The sequence below is a fragment of the Chlorocebus sabaeus genome, chromosome 21 (assembly GCF_047675955.1).
Source record: "Chlorocebus sabaeus isolate Y175 chromosome 21, mChlSab1.0.hap1, whole genome shotgun sequence".
Lineage (NCBI taxonomy): Eukaryota > Metazoa > Chordata > Mammalia > Primates > Cercopithecidae > Chlorocebus > Chlorocebus sabaeus.
In genome coordinates, this window is record NC_132924.1 from 68,951,124 (window position 1) to 68,975,598 (window position 24,475).

A 24,475-nucleotide genomic window follows, 5' to 3' on the forward strand; every position below is an offset into this window, starting at 1 on the left:
ACCATGTTAGGCCAGGCTGGTCTGGAACTCCTGGCCTCAAGTGATCCACCTGCCTCGGCCTCCCAGAGTGCTAGGATTACAGGTGTGAGCTATCATACCTGGCCTGAACTGCTATTTTAAGTAGAACCATTGAGGCCATGTGTTATTATATGATGTACAGTTATGTTTATTAGATTTTAATCAAAAGATACTGTTCTCTTTATCATAATAGTGTCCCAGCAAAACATTTGGTGGTTTTGACTCTACAAAGGACCTTCCTGATGATGTTATAACCTTTGCAAGAAGTCATCCAGCCATGTACAATCCAGTGTTTCCTATAAACAATCGCCCGATAATGATCAAAACGGATGTAAATTATCAATTTACACAAATTGTAGTAGACCGAGTGGATGCAGAAGATGGACAGTATGATGTTATGTTTATCGGAACAGGTAAATTTTTAAATTTCAACTGTAAACTTTTTTCCAGAACACTATGTTTAACTGATTAAGTAAAGTTGATCTTTGAACATCATAGGGGTTGGGGTGCCAACTCTCTGTGCAATTGAAAATCCACATGTAACTTTTGATTTCCCCAAAACTTAATTACTAATGGCCTACTGTTGGCTGGAAGCCTTACCTATAACATAAACAGTTGATTAGCTTCACATATTGTATGTCGTATGTATTAGATATTGCATTCCTACAATAAAATAAGCTAGAGAAAAGGAAGTGTTCTGAAAATCATAGGGAAGAGAAAATATATTTAATATTCCTTAAGTGGAATTGGATTGCCGTTGTCTTCCTGTTGAGTAGGTTAAAGAGAAGGTAGAGTAAGAGTTGGCATTGCTCTCCCAAGGGTGGTAGGAGCAGATGAAAATTTGTATATAAGTGGACCCACACTGTTCAAACCCACGTTGTTCAAGGGTCAAATGTATACTAAGAACTGAGGCCAGTTTCTGTAGTTACCTTCAAGGTATAATTCACCTTTAATAAATGAGTAAATAACATGAATATTCTTTCATTACAAATTTATTATCTTTTCAGACAAGCTGAGACATACTAATTTAAAATAAATTCCCTTTTCAGTGAAAAGTTGGTAAGTTTAATCAGGTAAAGCTAATGATTAGGTAAGCAATCAATATTTATAATTGCATCATAACTTTTCTGGCCAGTGGCTTTTTAGAACAAAGATATATGACTCAAGTTCTGCCTTAAATTCTCAAGACATTCAATAATAGTTTCAGAATATTAGTGCAAAATTATCTGAACTTTAAAATTACAATAATGTGAACATTGTCTAGTAAATAAATGTTAGCAATAAAATTTTTTCAGTGTTTCTGCCATACAATGAAAAGAAAAAAAAAATCATTAGAAAAACAACATAATTGATTCAAATAATTCTTAGATACATTTCTATGGACATTTAACAATTCATTTTACTAATTCCATAATTAGAAACAGACTTTTTCAGGTATATTTTAAGAATGAATTCCATTGTTATTATGATATATTATTTTATTTTGTTCCCTGCTCTTTTTAACAGTAATATTATTTTTGAACGTCCTAGTTACAAATCTGATACTTGCTACTTAGGGTCAGATTCCAAGGTAATAAATTTCTAGTCTCCATTAACACTGTTAACTGACATAAATCAATGGGGAACAGAGTGAGTGCTCCACTGAAACCTTGTATAATAACATTTATTTTCCCTTAGTGAGAAACAGAAAAAAAAAAATTGCATTAACTACAGGGGAATGGCGACCATATAGTAAGTGCTTTAAAGACTTAAAGTTTTATAACAAAATTGTGAAATACTTATGTTATCAGGTGTAACAGTGTCAGGTTCTGAGCAATACATTAAAGTCCACTTTTATGAGTGAGAAAGTTTCTCTACCAAATAAAAGAATCTCAAGCAGACCCAGGGTTTCATAAAAGTCAATGAACTGCCAGTATCAATTTCTGGTTATAAATATCCTTAGAACATATAAGAAATAGTATTTCTCTCAGATAAATATTAGTTTATCATTCAACATCAAATTATAATTTCTTTTCTTTTCAGAGTAATTAAGTTTGTTCAGTCATGTCACACTTGCCTTTTCCTTCACCTCTGGCTTAAATGTATTGAGAAGTCTCTCACTGTCAAAGCAACAAAGCTTGCTTCCGGGTATTTGACCAAATAAACCTAATCATGAGCTTTTAATTCCTCTTGGACGCAACGTGTCTTTAAAGGCACCAATTTCATGAGTGTGTTGACTGATGATGTGGATGTCTATCGGTCAGTACAGACCAGGGTCATCTGTCAGCAAAGTAAACTGATTACAGTAATTTTATCTTTTAACTAAGTTGCACATCATAGTATATTGATCCTAGTTGAGTAATCTGATTCAATTTGTGTGAAATTGTTTGAAATACTACTCAGTAAAACTTGATCTGGAAAAGAGATAAAGCTGTGTTTGGGTACCAGAGACCCGATCAGAGGCACTGAGTAGATTAACCTAATTTACCTTTAATCTTTAGTGTTATGAGTAGCCTAAGGTCCTGTAAATATAAAAGGATCTTCTTAAAAGTGTACTTTTTTTTGGTTTAACTTTACAAGGGATAAATTAGCAACCTTTCTTGATCTCATATAACATATCGTGTTGGTTCTCTAAAAATAGTTATCAATGAATTATTTTTCTCATATAATTTGTTCTTCATTGACAAGATTTTCTTCACAATTACTTTGTTGAACTTGATTAAAAGGAACCAATTGAGGCCAACTAGATTTGATCAAGTTTAGTCAGAACTAGAAGGTTGAAGAGTACAATTTTTGAATTTAATAAGCCCCTGTTCCTCATTCCATCAAGGAACAGGAACATACTTGTAATACTGGAAAATTAATAACTTTTAAGCCCAACTTAAAATAAGAGTGACAACCCTTGTTATTAAAACAAGTTGTCTCTTTCAAAAATGCAAATTAGAAAAACAAATAAGGTTTGAAATCTCTATAAAATGTGTTCAATATTTTTATGCTTTTGGCTTCTGAATGTTAAATTTCCTTAATGCTCTAAAATGGAATAACCAAAGTGTGCATTTTTGAAAGACCACAGCAATAAGTAATCCTAGGTGTTTACTTTGAGAAATCGGGTTATTGTCATTCATCACATAATGGCCATTGAGCCATCATTAGGAACTTCTAAGTACTAAAGACTTTTAGATGACAAGATGAGCAACCAGGGCTCTGAAGCTCTGACTACTTCCCTTGCTTGACAACATTCCTTGCATTTTTCATTTATATTGAGTCTTCATAGTAGGACCCTGATTTTGTAATAAAAGTGGAAGAACCTGTCATGACAAACTAATATTATTTTTAGGTTTTGTTTCTGAGACACCAGGCAATTAAGGAGATATTTTTAGAAATAATGAAAAGAATTGATCCAACCCAGGCAATCTCTGTAATAATTATTATATTTTTAAAAATGTATGCAGTCTCATGATAAAACTTCCTTCAAGGCTTAACATATTTCTAAAAATTCAGTCTTTTATATTGAAGTTTGTCTTTATAGTTTACCCTTATACTTTGTCTAACTGCAAGAAATGCATTCAAATATGTATTTTACTCGTGTTTTGACCAAAAAATAAATTAAAAGGAAGACTGATATCAAAGGTTCTTTGTCTGATAAATACATATTTCATTCATTAACACTAAACTCTGTTCAGATCTACTAAACTTGTGGTCTTCTCCCCTCTTTCTTTCAAAGATGTTGGGACCGTCCTTAAAGTAGTTTCAATTCCTAAGGAGACGTGGCATGATTTAGAAGAGGTTTTGCTGGAAGAAATGACAGTTTTTCGGGTGAGTTCTGCTTAATTTCAAGTGTCAACAAGTTCAGTTGTACGTCTTTCCCCCAGGACAGCTGCACACCAAACTTGGTATGGACAAGTAGTCTAGCATACATACCCTTCTAATTAGCTTGTCAATTAGAAAACCAGACACTAGTCAAAATAAACCTTGAAACTTTCAATGCTGGTTAAATCTAAAGATGTAAAGAAATATATTTTTGGCTCATATTTTGTTTTCCCAATGATAAAATATATTATTTACATTTTATATTATTTATGTAAGTTATCTCAATGAACAAACTCTTCCCCACTCCTAAAATCTATTTTACACATGATAGTATAACTGAAATGATATGTAACTTCTATGAATGTACTAAAGGAAATACATTCAGAATGACAGAATAGTGAAGATATTTTAATCAATTTTTAGCTTATGTATGAATTATTTTATATTTTCTTAAAGAAATCATTTGTTAGCAAAAGAAAATTTGAGAGGTCTATATCACTGACAGTAAATTTGTTATAGATTCCTAGTCTACACGCTTAAGAAATGTACAGATATTTGTCCCATTGTCCTGAATCACAGACAGGCCGGGGGAGTTGTATAGGGTTGGAGGAATGGGGGTACAGGTGAGAAGGGCATTGGATGGGTGAAGGGAAAGAGGAGAACTGGAGTAGTCTAACATATACCACATGTCTGTTATTCCTTTTGGGAAGTCAGCTAATAGAAATAGTTTAAATTGAAGCACACCTTGAGATCATTAATGACATATGACGGAAAAATATATGCCTGTAAATGTGTTGTTTGAATTTTTTGATAAAAGAATAGAGCAAACATCTATTGAGACATTTATAACTGCAAAAAAAAACAAAAAACAAAAAACAAAAAAAAACAAACCACACACACACACACACACACCAAAACCGTGTATTAGAAGAAGTTGATAGACAGAAAAATGAGAAAATATCGCTTCTAGTCTGACAACTTCAAGTGATCTCATTTAGTCTTTAGGTGTCTGTGGTAGTTTACCTATGAAATGAATGGGCTTGATTAAAATTTTCAGTTGGTTCAATATTTTAATGGTAAGCAGTTTTCCCAAGATGTCTTACCCCAATACTTACATACCTATATACAATAAGTTATTCTTCACTCTTTAGTAGTATTTTAAAGAAAAAATGAAGTATAATATGGAAAGCTCGTAATACATATTCATTAAACTGGCATTATAATTAACATTGAAACATATAACTGGTGAATTGTAACATAGATGTTTTATGATAACAAGCTACACAATGTTCTACTGGAAAGGGTTTAGACTCTACACTCATATCTACATGACAAATCCATTTGGAACACTTAAACCATTCCTCTGAACTTCACCATCAGTAAAACAGTGAGCATAATATCTATTTCCCCAGGACACTGGAAGACTTAGAAACACTGTAGGTCGTGCATCAAAGACAGTATCAGGCACTTAGCTCAAAATGTCATTGCTAATATAATTTTATTATTTTAGTTTAGCTAAACTGAAAATGAGCTACATTCCCAGTAGCCTTTCCTACTAATTCTTGGTTTAAGTCTTCAAAATAATAAAATAATCATAATTCTATTATGATTTTTACAATCAGGCACATTAGCCTTATTTATTTATAACAATTTGTATGCTAAAGTATCAAAGTGATCTAATTTATCAGTCCAGTATAGAGTGATGACTAATCCCTATCAATCACCATGTCCCATAGGTTACCCCAATGAACACATTGGTACTTTATCTTAGAAATTAACAACAGCAGCTAACAACTATCCAAATGGACTCTATTTGGCCACTATAGAGTATGTTTAGATTTAGAAAACTATACAGGCACTCAGGGGTGGATATATAAATTGCTGTCTTGTCTTTATTGTTACATCTCCAAAACCTAAAATGTCTTTTAAACCAACATGTATTAAATGAGTGAATTAATTAGTATTGATGAAAAAATGAAATACAAGAAATTAAAGAATTTAAGGCCTTCTTCAAGGAGACGATGCTTAAAGTGAGGTGCCCAAGTATGAGAAAAATAAACTAGGAATAGTCACAAGTTATCATCCTGATTCTGCACCATATTATTCTCCAGTAGAAAACCTTTACCAACATATATTTGGAGACGAATTTTGCCACTACTATTGCAAATGAAGTTACAGGAGACACTAAAATATGGTTATCTTAAGAATTTCTAATTTCCAGAATCTCTTACTTTTGCATTTGTCATGGTTCATTTGCATATTTCCTTTCAGTTATAATACATTTTTAAAACAGGGTTCATTAACTAATTTCCACTGTAAATAAATGTATATTAGTAGATATGATGGGACTGGCACAATGCTAAATTCTGGTGATACAGAGATGAACACTATAAAAGTGGTCTCTGACTTCATGCAGCTCAAAGACTATGATGTGTTATCAATCTCAGTTTCTAGGACTTACTTTACTACCTATTAATGCAATTACATTTTATTTTGTAGAATTGTATCATATCACGACATTGTAAAAATAAGGTTATTTTTTATTATTTAATTATTTTCTGATATTATGAATTAGAATGTGCATAATTTTGCAGTGATATTGTATTTTAGTGAATTTTTATTATTTGTATCTCCAGGGATTTTAAGTTTATATTTCACATCTTGGCTATGTTGTTTAGTACATTAATAAGAATTTTAATTTAAAAAGGTGTTAATTTAAACTGACCTACTAAATGACTTTTAACAAAATTACGAAAATTATGAGATGTTGGAAATCAACAATCTTGCGAGTATAGTCATGCACTGCATAACAACATTATGGACAAGAATAAATCCCACATATGACAGTGGTCCCATAAGATTATAATGGGCCTAAAATTTCCTATTGCCTAACATTTTCAATAGTTTACTTTCTGTTGTTATTTTACATTGTACTCCTTCTACTTATAAAAAATTAATTATAAAACATCCTCAGGCAGATCGTTCAGGAGGTATTCCAGAAGGTAGCATTGTTATTGTAGGAGATAATGTGTTATCTCCTATAATATAGAGATATCAAATATATGTGTTATTGACCCTGAGGTCCTTCCAGTAGAGCAAGATATGGAGGTGAAAGACAGAGATATAGATAGATGATCCTTACCCTGTGTAGGCCTAGGCTAGTGTATGTGTTTATGTCTTCATTTTTAACAAAAGGAGTTTAAAAAGTAAAATAATAATAACAAAATTTAAATACAATAATAGTTCATAGAACAAGAATATAAGGAAAGAAAACATGTTGGGACAGGTGTATAATATGTGTTTTAAGCTACGTGTTTTTACAAAAGAGTCAAAAAGTTTTAAAAATTCGTTTATATTGTAAAAAATTTACAGAAAGCTAAGATTAATGTATTACTGAAGAAAGAAAAATGGTGACTACAAAGTCTACAGTGGTGCATAGCAATGTCCTAGGCCTTCACATTCACTCACCACTCACTACCTGACTTGACCAAAGCAACTGCCAGTCCTGCAAGCTCCATTCATGAGAAATACCCTACACAGGTGTACCATTTTTAAATCTTTTCGACCATACATTTATTGTACCTTTTCTATGTTTAGATACACAAATACTTACTATTGTATTATGATTGCCTAAAATATTCAGTACAGTAGCGTGCTATACAGGTTTGTATCCTAGGAGCAACAGACTGTATCATCTAGCCTAGGTAGTAGGTAAGTGTACTTTATGATTTTTCACACAATGACAAAAATCACGTAATGATGTGTTTCTCAGAATGTATCTCTGTCATCAACCCATACATGATGGTACGAGTATTTAATATCTATTAGATTTTTTTTTTTTTTTAGCTTTTTGCAGTTTCCAGAGAAATACATAACCGACTTATACCTTTGATAGCTATTAGATGACATTTGTGTAGCATTTAAGATATCATGCAGTGGCTCACGTCTGTAATTCCAGCACTTTGGGAGGCCGAGGCGGGCGAATCACGATGTCAGGAGTTCCAAACAAACCTGGCCAGGATGGTGAAACCCCATCTCTACTAAAAATGCAAAAAATCGTCTGGGTGTAGTGGCAGGTGCCTGTAATTCCAGCTCCTCAGGAGACTGAGGCACAATAATCGTTTGAACCTGAGAGATGGAGGTTGCAGTGAGCCAAGATTGCACCACTGCACTCCAGCACTGGTGATGGAGTGAGACTCCATCTCAAAGAAAAAAAAAATGTTTCATTATTATCAATCTGTTACAATTAAATGCAAATGAATACTATTGTGCTGGCATGGAAATGCTTGTTTCGGACTTTAAAATTTTGGAAAAAGATTGTGCGTGAACAATATTCCTTTGATAGAAAACCATTTCAGTTCTCTTCTGTAGTCTCTGCTATGCATTATTGTCATTATTATTTCTTTGGCACTCAAGTAGACAAAACATATTTGGGCAGAGTTTAGAGAAATATTTACTTTCCACATTCTATTCTATCAGGCAAAGTTCATACATATATTGTGGTCTAGCAATTGGAATATTTCACTGTCAAACTTTGTTTAATTTTACAGTGGGAAGGAAGAAAAACCCCACAACACATTAAAGCCATAGCTATATACAGTGAAATAAGCAGACAAATTTTACTGTTTCTTTGTTTCTATTTGAGCCATGTAAGGCAATCCATTTAAAATAAAATACTATAAAAAAGGTCAGGGATTATTTGACAAGGTAAATAGAACAGTTAAAGATTTAGAGTAGTGGTAGTATCTGATATTCTTGGATTTTATTAAAGACATTTAATGATATCCAACCAGTTAATTTTACCATATTATCATCTTCACGAGACCATGTTCATTACGTGTTCTTAACAGAATGAATAACCAAACCTCATATAAATACATGAATTAAAACCGGTACTACACCCATTCCCATTTTGAGTTGGTTTCAGGAAAACACCCTGACTAATCATACATATTCCAGTGGTTTCAGTTATATCCAATATACTTTTATTTGGGGTGAAATCAAATCTCGATCAGAGTATAGAAAGAAAAATATTCCTTAGTAATGAACATTTTCATTTTTGAGTAAAATTTTTAATAAGTAATAAGAGGTGAAATAAAACTGGCACTGGTATAGGACTCTAGAAATGACTTTGATTTGCTATAAAATACCCTAAATGACATTAAAGTACTAAGAAACAAGCCTAATTCCAAAAATGATTTGCAATCATAAACCTGAATTTCAATCGTATTTATTATGTGATTCTGAACACGTTAAAGTCAATTGAGCCTCAATTTTTTCGTCTGACAATAAAGACTGTGATTATAAATACTTTTAAAAAGTGTTTTGTTTTAAAATTAAGATTACTAGTAAAGGCTGGGTGCGGTGACTCATGCCTATAATCCCCGCACTTTGGGAAGCCCAGGCGGGAGGATCACGAAGTCAGGAGTTTGACACCAGACTGATTTTTCAACATGGTGAAACCCCGTCTCTACTACAAATACAAAAATTAGCTGAGCATGGTGGCGCATGCCTGTAATCCCAGCTACTCAGGAGGCTGAGGCAGGAGAATCGCTTGAACCTGGGAGGTGGAGGTTTCAGTGAGCTGAGATCACACCACTGCACTCCAGCCTGGGCGACAGAGTGAAACTCCGTCTCAAAAAAAAAAAAAAAAAAAAAAAAAAAAGATTACTAGTAAATGGTAGCTATTGTTAACTAGTTATACAAATGAAAATCTCTTTTAAAATGCTTGAAAATTCCATACATATACCTTGTTGTATAAAAATACTCAGAAGATACAAAAGCCTAATTTATGTTGATTTCTATTTAACTAGTCAGTTTGGGATTTTCTTTCCAGTACAATCAAAGAGGGTTTAGTTTTGAAACTGAAAGGTTATATCAAGTTGCAATGCTCTTAGGACAGTGGGCTTTATTTATAGTTCTACCGAATGCATGGAATTGCAAGGCAGTTACATTGATAACACATTTTAAACCCAATTTGTGAAATACTCCATGAACAGCTGAGCAGACAAATGAAAGAGTTTAATTTTTGTTCAAATGAAAACATAAATGATACTTTCCTAGCCTAGTCTATTAACTCATTCTAAAAAAGTGTCCTTGTGTTTAGCATCCAACAGGCTGTGTCAGAATCTCCTGGGATCAGCAGGTTGAAAAGCTTTGCAAGTGAGAAAGTTTAATAAGGACTAGATTAACATATCTGAAAAAAATTGTAAATTGGAGTCATAGAAAGCCTTGAAAAGATGCTAAGTTTTAATTTTATTTTTACTTGAACACCAATTAAATGCAACTGAAACCAGTTTCATGAAAACATGCTTATGAAGCTACATCTGTTTTAAATGGAAGTCATATTCACTACCCGCTATTTCTCAGAAAAAAATCCCCATAGCTTATTTAAATGAATGTCATCTTAATATATTGTCTATTAAAATTCAACCACAGACAGCATATAGTTCATCTTATTCCAAACTGTTATTAATTTCCTGGTCTAAATAATAAATAAGGTTCCTTTAATTAATGGATTCTAGAATCTTAAGAACGTTAAAATCTTAAGATGACACAATGGAGTCTGTTATGTACTAGGGTTTCTTTTATGTTTTACAATTCATAAATGAAATATTTTTTATCTATCTTATAGATATTTGTTTTTTGTATTATTAAGGAACATGAAATGTATAAATATTAATCGCCTTCATTTTTGAAAGTACTTAGAGCTAGCTAATTTCACTTCAATTACATTAGCTGTTAATACTTCTCTGCCTAAGAAACACTTTCTTTGAAATTTGATTGTAAACTTTACGTCATAAAAGTCTTCATGAAATAAGCTCCTTAATAACCGCATAACTATTTTTCATGTGAAATTGTTGGAATGAAAGAAGTATCTGTGGAAAATTTTCCTTACTCTTCTAAATTTTCTGTTTTGGTTATTGATTCTAATATTATACAAACCTAAATACAGTCTTCAACTTTTTTTTTAAGGCTGAATATCCATGATACGTTGTGCCCTTAGTTTTTGAGTTGAGGCTACTAAATTCTAAAGATTATATCTCTGCATAGAAAAAGTTGATAGACATTCCTTTCATCATAGTTGTCTTTATGATTGATAATTTTTGTGTAAAATTATTATATTTAATAATTAATATAATTCATTTAAGCTATAAAAATTGGAAACTATGGAAAATCTCTAAATTATACCATTACATTAATGTACCTCCTAAATCATTTCTTTCATTTGTGTCTCAGGCAGATTGTCTTAAATTTGTTAAGAAAATTCTGTTCTCAGCTCATCCATCAGGTTTGAAGTAGAGATTTGCAGTTCTATAGCACATAGGGAGTAATTAAAAACACAAGAGTTGGGAGGCTGAGGTGGGTGGATCATGAGGTCAGGAGATCGAGACCATCCTGGCTAACACACGCTGAAACCCCATCTCTACTAAAAATACAAAAAGAAATTTAGCAGCGCTTAGTGTCGGGTGCCTGTAGTCCCAGTTACTTGGAAGGCTCAGGCAGGAGAATGGCGTGAACTGGTGGGGCGGAGCTTTCTGTGAGCCGAGATCACATCACTGCACTCCAGCCTGGGCGACAGAGACTGCGTCTCAAACAAACAAACAAACAAACAAAAACACAAGAGCTTACTAGGGAAGAAAAACGGCATCCAAAGGAGAGTAGAAAGGAGTAGTCAAGGAACAGTAAATATGTTAGGAGTGGCTGGAGGATGAGAAGAAGACTGTTAAAGGTCATTAAGGAATAATTAATAAAGAATCCCAAGGCATAATGGAATTTATTAGAGGAAGCAGTCAAGAAAGAATAAGTCATCAATAGTAACATATAAAACAAAGTCTAATAATAATAGTTATGGATACAGAAAAGTGTCCTATCAGCAATACCCAGTTCATTGGTGATTTCTGCTTCTGAAGATAGTAGGCCACCTCTCTAGAATAAAAGTTAGACTCAGTGGGTTGAGCAGGGAAGGCATTGGATGAGAGATGAACAAGCAAAAGCAGTGAGTGTAGACTATTCTAAATTATTTTTGAAGAAATTCCAGCTAAGCTATAAGAAACAAAGAAAGACTTAATAGAACGGCTATCTTTATCTTAAATATAAATTAAGTGGAAGAAAGAGAGTATAGTGAGGTAAGTTGAAGAGAGGAGAGAAAGAGGAACATTGATAAAGAATTCGTTCATTCATTTATTCATTCATGCAAATATGTATTAAGAACTTGTAAATACCAGGAATAATTCCAGGTGCTAGGGATCTGGCTGTGAAATAAACAGCCAAAATCTCTGTCCCAAATTGAGGGGGACAGGCAATCGGAAAGACACATGAGATGCCTCAGCTGCCTCCTCACATCCTTTCACCTCACTTCTGATTCCTATGAGGAATCTTTTCTTTATGCCCCAGCAGGCCAAAAAACAAGCTAGAGTCACAGCTGGGGCTGTGGGAGACTTTACCCCCTGAGAGCATGGAATGAGGAATGGAATGAATAAGTATTTTTCTTGGTACAAACCTCAGTGGACAATTTGGAGAGTCATTGTCAACTATCCTCAGATTTTTTTTCTTAGTATTGACTTCCATAATACACTTTTTAATTGATTTTTTCCACCTTCTCAATCCTCAATTCTTTACTCTTGCCCCAAACCTGCAAACAAGATTTTATCTCAGATTCTGCTTTGGGATGTATGAAGAAACTTACAAGACAAAAAAATGAATTATATGTATCTATATAAAATTTATTGATTATTAAGACATATTAATAATATATTATTAGATAATATGTGTATGCATATATATACATATATATATAACCAGTAATAAGCACTAAAAAGAAAAACTAAAGCAAGGAAATGAGATGGAAATGTGTGTGTGTGCATGTGGGTGTGGGTGTATGTGAAAGAGAGAGAGACGAGAGAGGAAGAGAGGGAGGAGAGATTTGAATAAACACTATATACCAAGCACATTTGTAATGTGTTTTACATGTATTAATTCATTCAGTCTTCTCACCAACCCTATAAGAGGCACCAAATGAGAAAACTGAATTCCAAAAAGTTTACACACTTTGCCTCATACTGCATTTCTGGCCAGATTTGAATCACAATTTGAGACCTAGCAGTTTGGCTCCAGAGTCCAACTCTTCACACTTAATTTAGTAGCTTCAGTCACCTACACAGTGAAGTCTTTTAAGATCCTTCATTGCACCTAAGCATCTTTCTTATCAGACCTCTCAGAAACCCACAAACAGTCTCTGTCTTCTCATCATGTTTGTCTTGAATGAAAGATACAGCCTGCAGCACAGTTCGTTGACAGTGAACCTAAAGGATGTAAACTCATGTGTTCAGTTATATAGGCTTTTGGTAGTCTGCCTACATCAAAGAACACAATTTATTTATGCAAGCCTATACACATTCATGATAAGCTCCAGATAGAACAATTAATGAAGTGCATTGGTGAGCGTTACTTCTCTAGTTATTACTCCCTAACCTGTTGATAGACATTAAAGAGATTATATTCTCTGGCAAAGACCTGGGTGTAAGTCCTTGCACATGAAACCATGTTTTTCATAATAATGAAGTAATCTCATCCCACCTGAGCTCTTGTAGTCCTTGTTAGCTGGAAAGTGACCTACTCTCATCAGCTGTCATTGGTGTTGTTAGGAATGAGGCTGGCACTCTCAGCTAAGGCAGCGTTCTCCAGTTGAACAGAACAATTTTCACAGAATACCAATATCAGAAAGGACCACTCTGACACCATGATGAATCAAGATAAAAGCAAAACCATTTTGTAATCACGTCCACAGACAAAAACATGAACATTGTCCAAACCACAAAAATGACCATATATACCCTATCCTGCCTATCACGAGTTATTGCTACTTCTTCACCAGTCACAGCTTTAGCCTTACTTTGTTCTTCCCTTCCAAATGATGTATGAAGACACTTAACCATAGAATTACCCCTGCTTTTTGACAACATCCAAGGTAGAACAAAACTCTACTTCCTTGAACCCTCCCTCAATCACCTAACACAAGTTCAAAACATGTTTTTTCCAACACCTTCACACTGTGCTCATTGCGCAGGCTCGTGTTTTCTCTTATATTTTAGCAAGCAATAACCCCAACTTGGTCAACTACAGGTATGTAGACTGTATGACATTGACACAATCTTATTGCCTGCTCCACATATTTAACCCTTATCTATGCAGTTTCTTTCATGTGTCTTATTTCCCAATCACATTGCTTCTTGTGGACACTGAAGTTCTCTCTCTCTGAAAACTAATAGCAGTGCCTTGAGTTAATTAACTAATAGCTGACTGTTCTAATTGACCAAACACTTCACATATTTCTTTTTCTCCTTTAGGAACCGACTACTATTTCAGCAATGGAGCTTTCCACCAAGCAGGTACTATCATTATGTATTACCATTGATATCCAATATTTTGTTAATTCTTGTGTTTCAAATAGATACATCTATTTATTTATTAAATTTCACAGATTTGTTAACAATTGTACAAAAATACAGGAGAAAACAGATATCATTCTTACAATAAGCTAGTAGATTAGAAACTGAAGATAGTTTTCATTGCCCTCATGTTTTGGATCAATCTCATCTGTGTTCTATAAACATATTTTCCAGATCATTATTTGTTATAAATTTTTACTTACAGCATATTTTGGTCATTTTAATATAATTTACTCAATACTCAATAATAATTTTCATCTTTTCTGATTATATATATGTGTGTGTGTGTGTGTGTGTATACACTGAAATAGCATTGTGATATTTCAGGAATAAAATAATTATAATTGATTCTTACTTTGCAAATAGAAACAAAAATGCATTTTTAGAAGCTAGTAAAATTATTCACTGGCTATATGTGTTTGGAGGACCTTGACTTCAAAGTTAATTTTACTTTTCCAGTAGTATTGTATGCTAGAGAAAACAAATTGTGCATTTAACTTTGCCTAAATATCAAAGGAAAAAAAAAAAGGTCACTGCCAAATAAGTTCTAAAACTTCATGAATTCAAAGATTAAGGGCAGCATGTTAATAGTCTTTCTATTCATATCGAATAAATGCTTTGGCAAGACGCTTCAGAAAAGTCAATTGCTTCTAAATACTGTGTAATATGTGTAAACAAATATAGTTTTAATATCTAATAAATTATATTTTCTCCATAAATGTTACCTAGACTTTCTTCTGTCAGTATATCAATGGTAACTTAAAAAAAAAAAAAAAAAAAAAAAGCAGAAAACAAAAACAAAAACAAAAAAAAGTAGAAAAAGCCAGAATGAAGTAGGGTGTGCCTCACTTACTGGAGTAAAAACTTATATACACAATTGTAAAGTGAGAATCATTTGGCAAATCTTATTTCTGAACCATTTATATGTTTTATCTCTGACCATACTTTATCCCTTGAACAAGACATTAAATTACTCTGCCAGTAAAATTCAGTGTGCATCCTTTCCCCACACAGACATATGAAAATAGATTGATAATCTCCAAGATATTTAGAGCAACCCAGAGAACAGATATGATTGACCTGATACTGTTATCTAACACTGCATAAGTATGTGTTCACCTGTTCTTGTAATCTAAAAATTGTTAGAGGTTGGCAAATAAATCTGGGGATTTCCAGGATGGAAGCTAGACTGGGATATTCTTTCCTGTAATGATTTTTAAAATTATTTATTTATTCTCTGCTAAGCCTCATTGTCAATCTTAATTACACTAAATCTGCATCTATTTTTGTAAACCATTTATTTCTGTTTTACATTTTTAAAGCTACTTAAAAATTACATATTAATTCAACATTTTACTGACAAAGACAAACAATCTATCAATTTAAAATACCGTGAGAGAAGAAAGTGTCTTTTTCCTTTATTTTCCATTACTGGAGGAAATGATTTGATTTCGTTCAGATGTGACTCAATTTCATTCACACTTATGGGCTTATGGGCATTTTTAAAGTGAGATAGTAGTTTCAAGAGAGACAAGTAGTGTTTCAAGTAATTTTCTGGATAAATGAACCCATCTCCTCCTATACCCCACACTTTGTTAAGGAGGATAGTGAGAAAGCCTGTGGTGATGTTCAATTGGGCAGAAAAAGCACATCAGGTTACTTACTAGTGACTGGTTTCTGCTCAATGGTGCCTAAAGGCTTACCCTATATTTCATGTGGATAGCATAATTATTTTTGCACTTCATTAATAATACTGCAAAATTATGGTAAAACGAACATGACATTGAGTTATAGTTACTTTTGGCATTTTATCGCACTTCAGGTTTTTGTTATAATAATTTCAGTTGCCATATTTTGGTTTTCTATTCTTTGCACATACTATTTCTCTGTTTTTCCCTAAAGGAACGTGACATAATTAGATATTGTTATTTAGGTAATAACACTTTTCCTACTTAAATGTCATATTCTTAAAAAAAATCTATAAATATATATTTTGTTCATGCTTCTTAGAAGTTATTGGCCAAACATAGAGATCCTTTGACTGTGGGACTAACTTGATGAGTAGCTTTCCTAAACAGTTGCAAACACAATGTACGGATTGACATGTCCATATACTGAAAGTGCTTACCTTCATTAGTGTGTAAGTTCATTTTTAAAAAAGGAGGCTGTGAAAGAAAGATGAAAGAAAGAAAGAAAAAGAGAAAGAAAGAAAGAAAGAAAGAAAGAAAGAAAGAAAGAAAGAAAGAAAGAAAGAAAGAAAAGAAAGAAAAAGAAAAAGAAGAAAGGGAGGGAAAGAAAGAAAAGGAGAAGGAAAGCTTAACAATACTTAATCTATTTTTCCCAAAGAATTTAACCATCATTTCCTAATTTGTCCTGGTTTATAGCAAAATTCAATACTATAATAAAAGTTGAATATAGCAAAATATTGAGCACTTAGTAATATACACTGTAATTTCATTTTTCCATGTAGTGAAATGGAATAATAATATTAATGAAGATAAATATTTCCACAATGGTCTAGATTTTATTGTATTACATTTTCCCTAATTTACTTTGCTTGTAATAAGGTATAAGTTAGTTGGTGAGTTTTAAGCAGGGAACTATTTTCTATGTAAACACTCCCTATAACCTTAATATTTTCTTAGATTACCATAGGTACTTCAGTTCAGTCTGCATTCAACTTATCTGGTTACTTATACATGCAGTTTATAAATGAATGTCTTTGGAAATGCAATTTTATTTATGTTCATTGTTAGCTATTAGAAAATGTGTAGTATTGAAAAAGCATATCATTGTTCAGAGACCGACTTTTCTAAAACTTATTTTTTATTTAGAGAAACTAAACTTATTTAGAGAAACTAAAATACACTTTTGATGTCTTTTCAATGTATACCATTACATGTTTCAGTATTTATTTAAGTTTTATTTAAGGCTTACTACAATGATTGAATCCTCTAGTGCAAGAAAAGAGAGCTATGGTACCAATAACAGTAAATGTGGAGAAAGTGCAAAATAATTTTATTTCATTTTGTGCTTACATAAATTTGCAGCTAATACGCTACATTGGCTCAACTTTGTTAAAGGCATTTTAAAGCTTGTACTGAAATCCTGAATAGTAGAAAAACAATTTTTTAAATCTTCCATATTCTGGTTCTTTCAATACCACCAATTTCATTGAGAATAAATGTATTGTAGAATGTTTATCTGAATGCATACTTTAAAGACCTGTTAAACATGCTCATCTTAATAAGGAAGTTAATTCTTAGAAAAAGTATATGAATAGCAGAAGATCACACAGGGCGTTAATGGGCAACGAGACCTAGAATCCGGGTACCTTCATGCTCTACCCTATGCTTCTTCCAAAACACCTCAGCTTTTGGTTTGGCAGACTGCACCAGAGTGCACTTAGTTCCTCTTTTGAAAGATGTTTTTGAAGGGTAGTTATTTAGTAGTCTTTTTAAAAGTAATCTTCCTGGAGGTAGTGCAAGAGCAAGACAGTTCTTGGGGTTGAGCCCAAAGTTTTTTCAAATGTAAGCACCAAAATTTTGCCCCTTCCCATATCATAGGAAAGGGCACATTCCATCACAGGCAATACAATAGGGTACTGAGAAGTCAGCAGCAATGATTCCTGCCTCTGGCCGATGTGGAACACATGGTAATAAAGACATTTTGGTGTATGAGTATTATAAACAGTAAAGGTAAAAAAGCAAACTTGCAAAGACAAAGCTACAAAACTGTAGCTTTAAACATTACATTGGTTGGTATATTACTGTCTTCATCTTCCCTTTGTTTTACACTTAATAAAAGACATCTGTTTCAGTCAAATATTTAGAACTTGCTCTTGCTCCATTTTAAACTGCCATCTTGTCTAGAAGGTCTTTAAAGAAATTATCAATAAAGGGACGATTTTTTAAACCCTTCATTTATCTCTGAGAAGTTATATATAAATAAACTCTTTTTTAAGAGAAAAAGAGATTTAAAAAACAAGATAATTTTTGTCACAACAGTAAATTCTTTCCACAGCAACAACTATATATTGGTTCAACAGCTGGGGTTGCCCAGCTCCCTTTACACCGGTGTGATATTTACGGGAAAGCCTGTGCCGAGTGTTGCCTTGCCCGAGACCCTTACTGTGCTTGGGATGGTTCTTCATGCTCTCGCTATTTTCCCACTGCAAAGAGGTAGGAACAATATTCAAAATAAAAGAAATGTTTGCTAGTTATCCTATCTGATTCCAAGCTTGAAATAGCTTTCTTCAAATAAGTGCATCAACTCAACTTTTTCTAATGAATAAAAAGATGTGGGGGCAGAGGGAGGGGCTTGTTTTGTTTTTTTTCTCTTTTCTTCAAATAGTTAAATCAGAAAAAAAGTCACAGAGAAAGTCATGAACAGAATCTAGACTGAGCCTTGTCCCTTTAGACCAACATACTCTGTTTTCCAAACGTGTTCTTCTATTTCTATAAAGCAACATTCTGTCTCATTTTTAAACTTTAATAAGGCAATTTATGTCTCTGGATGAACAGAAAATGATCAGAGAAAGGAATTTATTTTCCTTTATAGTCTTAGGTAATACACAGGTGCCTAATTATAAAAAGTCCAGAATAATTTATTTTTACTTTAAAAAATATTACATTTTAATATGTGATATATGTAATTTTGATTAACATCCCCAAATACGTCTATTTGTTTCAAGAAAATTTAAGTATTATATTATTATAGTATCACCTCGCATTTGCAGTATTTGAACTTGAAACATAAAACCATGTAATAAAATATCTGTGCATATGCAATATATATGTATATATGTATGCATATATGTATATATGTATATACACACACATAATATATGTATACACACATATACATATATATATTATTATTATTATTATTTTGAGATGGAGTCTCGCTCTGTTACCAGGCTGGAGTGCAGTGGCACGATTTCGGCTCACTGCAACTTCTGCCTTCCAGGTTCAAGCAATTCTCCTGTCTCATCCTCCCAAGTAGCTGGGACTATAGGCATGCACCACCACGCCCAGCTAATTTTTGTATTTTTAGTAGAAACAGGGTTTCACCATGTTGGCCAGGATGGTTTCGATCTCCTGACCTCGTGATCCACCTGCCTTAGCCTTTGGGAGGGATTACAGGGATTACAGTCGTGTGCCACCGTGCCCGGCATATATATACATATATATCTCTTAAATATACTCTTGATAATACTTAAAAGTATTTTTTGGACATGATTGAATAAAAGTTGCTAAGATAACTCTTCCTTCATTTGCCTTCATTTGACAAAATAGCCCTTTCAACAGCATATCCTTTACTACTCACTGAAGGATGTCTTTCTCTATCATTATTTAGCAGGGTTTAGGAAATGAGAATGGTGGACGAAATTAACATACAGTATCTCATTAATATGAGCCCAAAGATTAACAGCATGTATATCAACCTATTGAAACATAAAATGAAAACCAGCTTTATGAAACCTCTGCATTTAGAAGCAATATAATTTGATTTATTTATTGTTTATTATAGCTATTTTATTCAAAGAAGTCATGAATGTAGATTTTTATAGCTAATGAAGTATGTCCTACAACATTTGTATCAACTTGAATATTTGGTAAAATATTTGACCAAAGAAATGGCCCTAATGCCTACTTAAATCTTCTGATTACACACTTTAGATAACATTGACTGAGTGTAGAAAAATCTACAATTTAGTCTGTTACATAATCAGTCCAATGGATTAAAACACAGTATCCTGTTAATAATATTAAATCTATAGGCAGTATTATATAATATAAGAAATAGAATTATTAAACCTTCAACATTCAGAATTGAGGTAACATGTTTGTATTACTTTTATATAAACATTCATTTTGTTGAAATTTCAAATTTAAAATAAATCTTATTGTGGAGATAATGTCTTTTGATTAAAGAAACTGTAGGTAATTTAAGGAGTAGTGATATGCAGTCTTTACAGCAGTGAAATTAAATTTTTTAAGATTAAAAGTTAATGCTTCTCAAAAACGTTTTACTCTAGGTGGCTTTTATTTTACTTAAAAATGTGGAATTCAGTCTGACGCCGTGGCTCACACCTGTAATCCCAGCACTTTGGGAGGCCGAGGCAGGCGGGTCACAATGTCAGGAGTTTGAGACCAACCTGGCCAGCATGGTGAAACCCTGTCTCTACTAAAAATACAAAAATTAGCCATATGTGGTGGCAGGTGCCTGTAATCCCAGCTATTTGGGAGGCTGAGGCAGAATAATTGCTTGAACTTGGAGGCAGAGGTTGGAGTGAACTGAGATTGCATCACTGCACACTCCAGCCTGGGCTACAGAGCAAGACTGTTTTGAAAAAAAAAAAAGTGGAATCCATGTTTGAACTAAAATGAGTATTATTTCTTCTTCATGAGAAAGTTTATAATATTATATAATTTAGTAATAATCTATTTGAATTTTAAGCTTTTCTTAATAAGGAAAGAGATAAAAAGAAAATCATAAACACATCTATAATAAGTTAAAACCTATATGTTATTACATATTTTAAAAGTATTTATTGTATACCTACAATTCAAGATTGAAGGAATTTTCATTAGCACATTTTTGTTATGCCTTACGGATTTTACTTAATCCAATTTCATGAGTGACACTCTGTCTTTAAAAAGGATGTTTAGAAGTCTCATGATTTATATATTCTTTGTGATGGCATTTTTCAAAAGCTTAAATGGCAGTGAAAAATGCCTTCCCAAATGCTTTGTGGTTTGTGTTTCACAAGTTCTCTTGTTGGCTCAATTTTGAAATGTGCAACATCTGTTTGATTGTTTCACTAATTCTACAAATAGAAATCTATAAATACTTTAGACTTCTAAATTTATGAATACAGTAACAAATTCCATATTTGCAATTCTCAATGGACTTTGTGAGAGCTCTTTTTAGGGATGGTAACTAATTTTGCAGCAAAACAATACCCATTAAAATAGCAGCAGCAAACAGTTGGGCAAGTGTCCCCCAATCTTTTCCAGTCTGTTACACATAGCCAGTCTCCATTTTTAGCCTCTTCCTGGAACTTCACATCTTTTTTGCACCACAATGACTAGAGCCTACCTCCTCCTTCCCAGGCAACCATTAGCAAAACGTAGAGAAAGGAAACTCACGATGTGCTGCAGCTCACATGTGATCTGAGGATAGAATGTAGAAGAAATTGTTTTTTATAAGCAAACTTTGCTTTTCTCTTAAATGTAAGTTCATCTATTCTCTCTTTCATTCCTCTGGCAAGAGGAAGCCTTGCCTTTAAGTTCAACATTTATTGTTGCTTTTATTCACTTCACAGGTAAATTGGTTTGCAATCATAGCTGTATGATCATAAAAGAAATGGTTTTAAAAAAGAACAGGTCGATATAACAACCAAGAAAAGAAATTTTAAAACTAGCTTAAAAATATAATTTCTAGTCTTAATATAAAATTCAGCAAAAGTCTATTTAAGGAATTATGTATAAGCATTCAGAGAAAGAGAATATTCATGTGAATTATAATTTTCAAACTTATTTCTTCATTAATAATCAGAAAAAGTTTAATTCCTTTTATTGAAAAAAAAAATGGATTATTATTTCAAATGTTGTGCTTTTTCCACAGAAGTTAAGCCTTGAGTTTCTAGACATTAGATTGTTATTGATTGACATCTGGTCATGAAAAAGCCATGAATTCTCTGTTATCACTATTTTAAAGACTTTTAATACGTTGTTAGTATATTTGGATCTTGTTTCCCATTTTGATTATCTTGGAGACTGCTCTTACAGGTATAATGAACTGTTTTTAAAAAAAGTCTTTTGGTTGGATGTAGATTCATCTGTTCCTGTAAGTTCCTAGAGTCTATGATATCTATATTTTTTTAAATTTTTCTTCATTCTTATGACAAATTCCTAAAATGGAAAAATAAGGATACAATAAGACCTTTTAAATGCAATTGTTTCAGACGCACAAGACGACAAGATATAAGAAATGGAGACCCACTGACTCACTGTTCCGACTTACAACACCATGGTAAGTCACATTTTTCATCTTTCAACCTGCTAAGACCAGGCTAAAATCCTAAGTAATAATGCATATTCACGCACATGCATGCAATGTATGCATCTCTCCCGGAATACTTAAAGAAATGCAGCCGAAGAGAAATAAAATCTTACAGAAAGTAAATGCTAAAGAACACAAAACATTGGCCGGGCGCGGTGGCTCAAGCCTGTAATCCCAGCACTTTGGGAGGCTGAGACGGGCGGATCACGAGGTCAGGAGATCGAGACCAACCTGGCTAACACGGTGAAACCCTGTCTCTACTAAAAAATACAAAAAATTAGCCGGGCGTGGTGGCGGGTGCCTGTAGTACCAGTCACTTAGGAGGCTGAGGCAGGAGAATGGCGTAAACCAGGGAGGCGGAGCTTGCAGTGAGCTGAGATCCGGCCATTGCACTCCAGCCCGGGTGACAGAGCAAGAATCCGTCTCAAAAAAAAAAAAAAAACAAAACAAAAAAAAAACACTGAATTACGTTTTATTATCATGAATTTTGTTTTATTATGATGATAAATTCAAAATTTTAGATGCTTACAAGGTTTAAAGCTCAACTTTCTTATATTAACAACAAGAAGCCATGTGCAAGTACTTCATTTTGCATATAGTAGCAACCTGAGATGAGTAGGCAATGGAAATTTTCATTAAAATATACCAAAGAAAAAAACTATAGTCTTAAAATATGCCTTACAAATGATTCTTTTCTATGCTCATGATATAAATCTAATATATCATTACTGGGCATTCTAGTCAAGCAGAAGATAATGTGGGTATCCTTACACTGAATTACTAGTTGGGTACTCCCTTACACTGGGCATTTTATACCAAATTCATTTTTTGCTTCCTAAAAGATGTCAAAGCATATTTAATGTCAAAGTTGCTTAGTAAATGCAGAAACATCAACCAACGTTCACTTAAAATGGAGTAAAATTGTAATGATGCCCCACTTTCCATAATTCAAACATTATGCCATATTATTATGGAAATAATAATGAGGTTATGCTTCCCTCTGCTGGGGAAACTTATCAATGACAATACTGCTAATGAACATAGTTAAAAATGGCTGAAATGTACAATGTAAACATTGTCACTTAACATAATTATTCTATTAATTTTTTGATGCCATTTATTCTAAAAGTAGTTAATATTTATCAGTTAATTTTTCTTTGATTTACTAATTCTATGTGTGGAATATTCCTGTTTATGAATTTTAAGAAAACATTACCATACATAGCACCCCAGCATACATTCCAAAACTTACTTTCTAAAATTCAGATCCCCTGTGGCATAAGCTGGATGGGTTGGTATTTGATTTTTGAATGCTCACAGGATTGTTTGGGGAATCCTAATACCAGGAGACAGGTAACCACGAATGAAGCCAGTGTTTCGGAACCACTTTGCTTACAAATTTTCTCACCAGGGACTTTCCTATCTGTGATTATCTTCACTATACATAAGAAAGATACCACAAAACTGGAGTAAATGTTATGACTGTCCCTGCATTAGTATGGTGCATTTATTGAACACTTTCCTTAATTTTTTTCAAATGGCATATTTCAATCAGATCATAAAATATTTGCTAGTCTTTCATTAATCTATTTCATGGGAAAATATTGAATTATGATCAGCACCATTCCAGCAATGTAATATTTTGAAATATTAATTCATTACACTAAATAATCTATTTGCCTACATGTGGAGAGTTAATGATAACTACTGGAAGTAAAAGAATCAAGAGAATGTAACTGAATCAATCAGACATTAATCTCCATGTCAAAATGAAACATTATTTTGCTCATTGTATATTTCTAGGTTTATATCGATACAACATTATGAGTATTGTAGATAACAAATATTTGTTGACTGAATGATCCAAAAATTTCAAGTTATAATCTAGATACTTGTATTGTTACTTTGGTTTTTCAGTAGAGATTTGAACTAATTGCACTTATTGATTTTTGTAAAAAATACCTTATGTCATACATTAACATGTAAGGTTAATATAATGTTATTATTAACAGCATTATATTCAAAAACAAAATCTCTCTTAGGAAGCATCATTATGAACTTATCAATTAGCTAATGAATATTGATTATATGCCATCATGTGTAGGACATTATGCTGTTTTGAAAATTGTTAGAGATTATATGCATAT

General features: G+C 32.9%; 1 protein-coding gene across 5 annotated transcripts in view; it reads left to right on the forward strand.

The window, feature by feature from the left end:
- Positions 1-24,475, forward strand: part of SEMA3A (semaphorin 3A) — a 522,459-nt gene that overhangs the window by 479,011 nt on the left and 18,973 nt on the right. For all 5 annotated transcript variants that reach the window (XM_038004552.2, XM_038004551.2, XM_038004549.2 and 2 more), the window contains 5 exons: positions 212-431; positions 3,722-3,813; positions 14,157-14,198; positions 18,282-18,439; positions 22,231-22,298. In XM_038004552.2, coding sequence (XP_037860480.1) covers positions 212-431; positions 3,722-3,813; positions 14,157-14,198; positions 18,282-18,439; positions 22,231-22,298 — 580 coding nt within the window. The remainder of the gene's footprint in view (positions 1-211; positions 432-3,721; positions 3,814-14,156; positions 14,199-18,281; positions 18,440-22,230; positions 22,299-24,475) is intronic.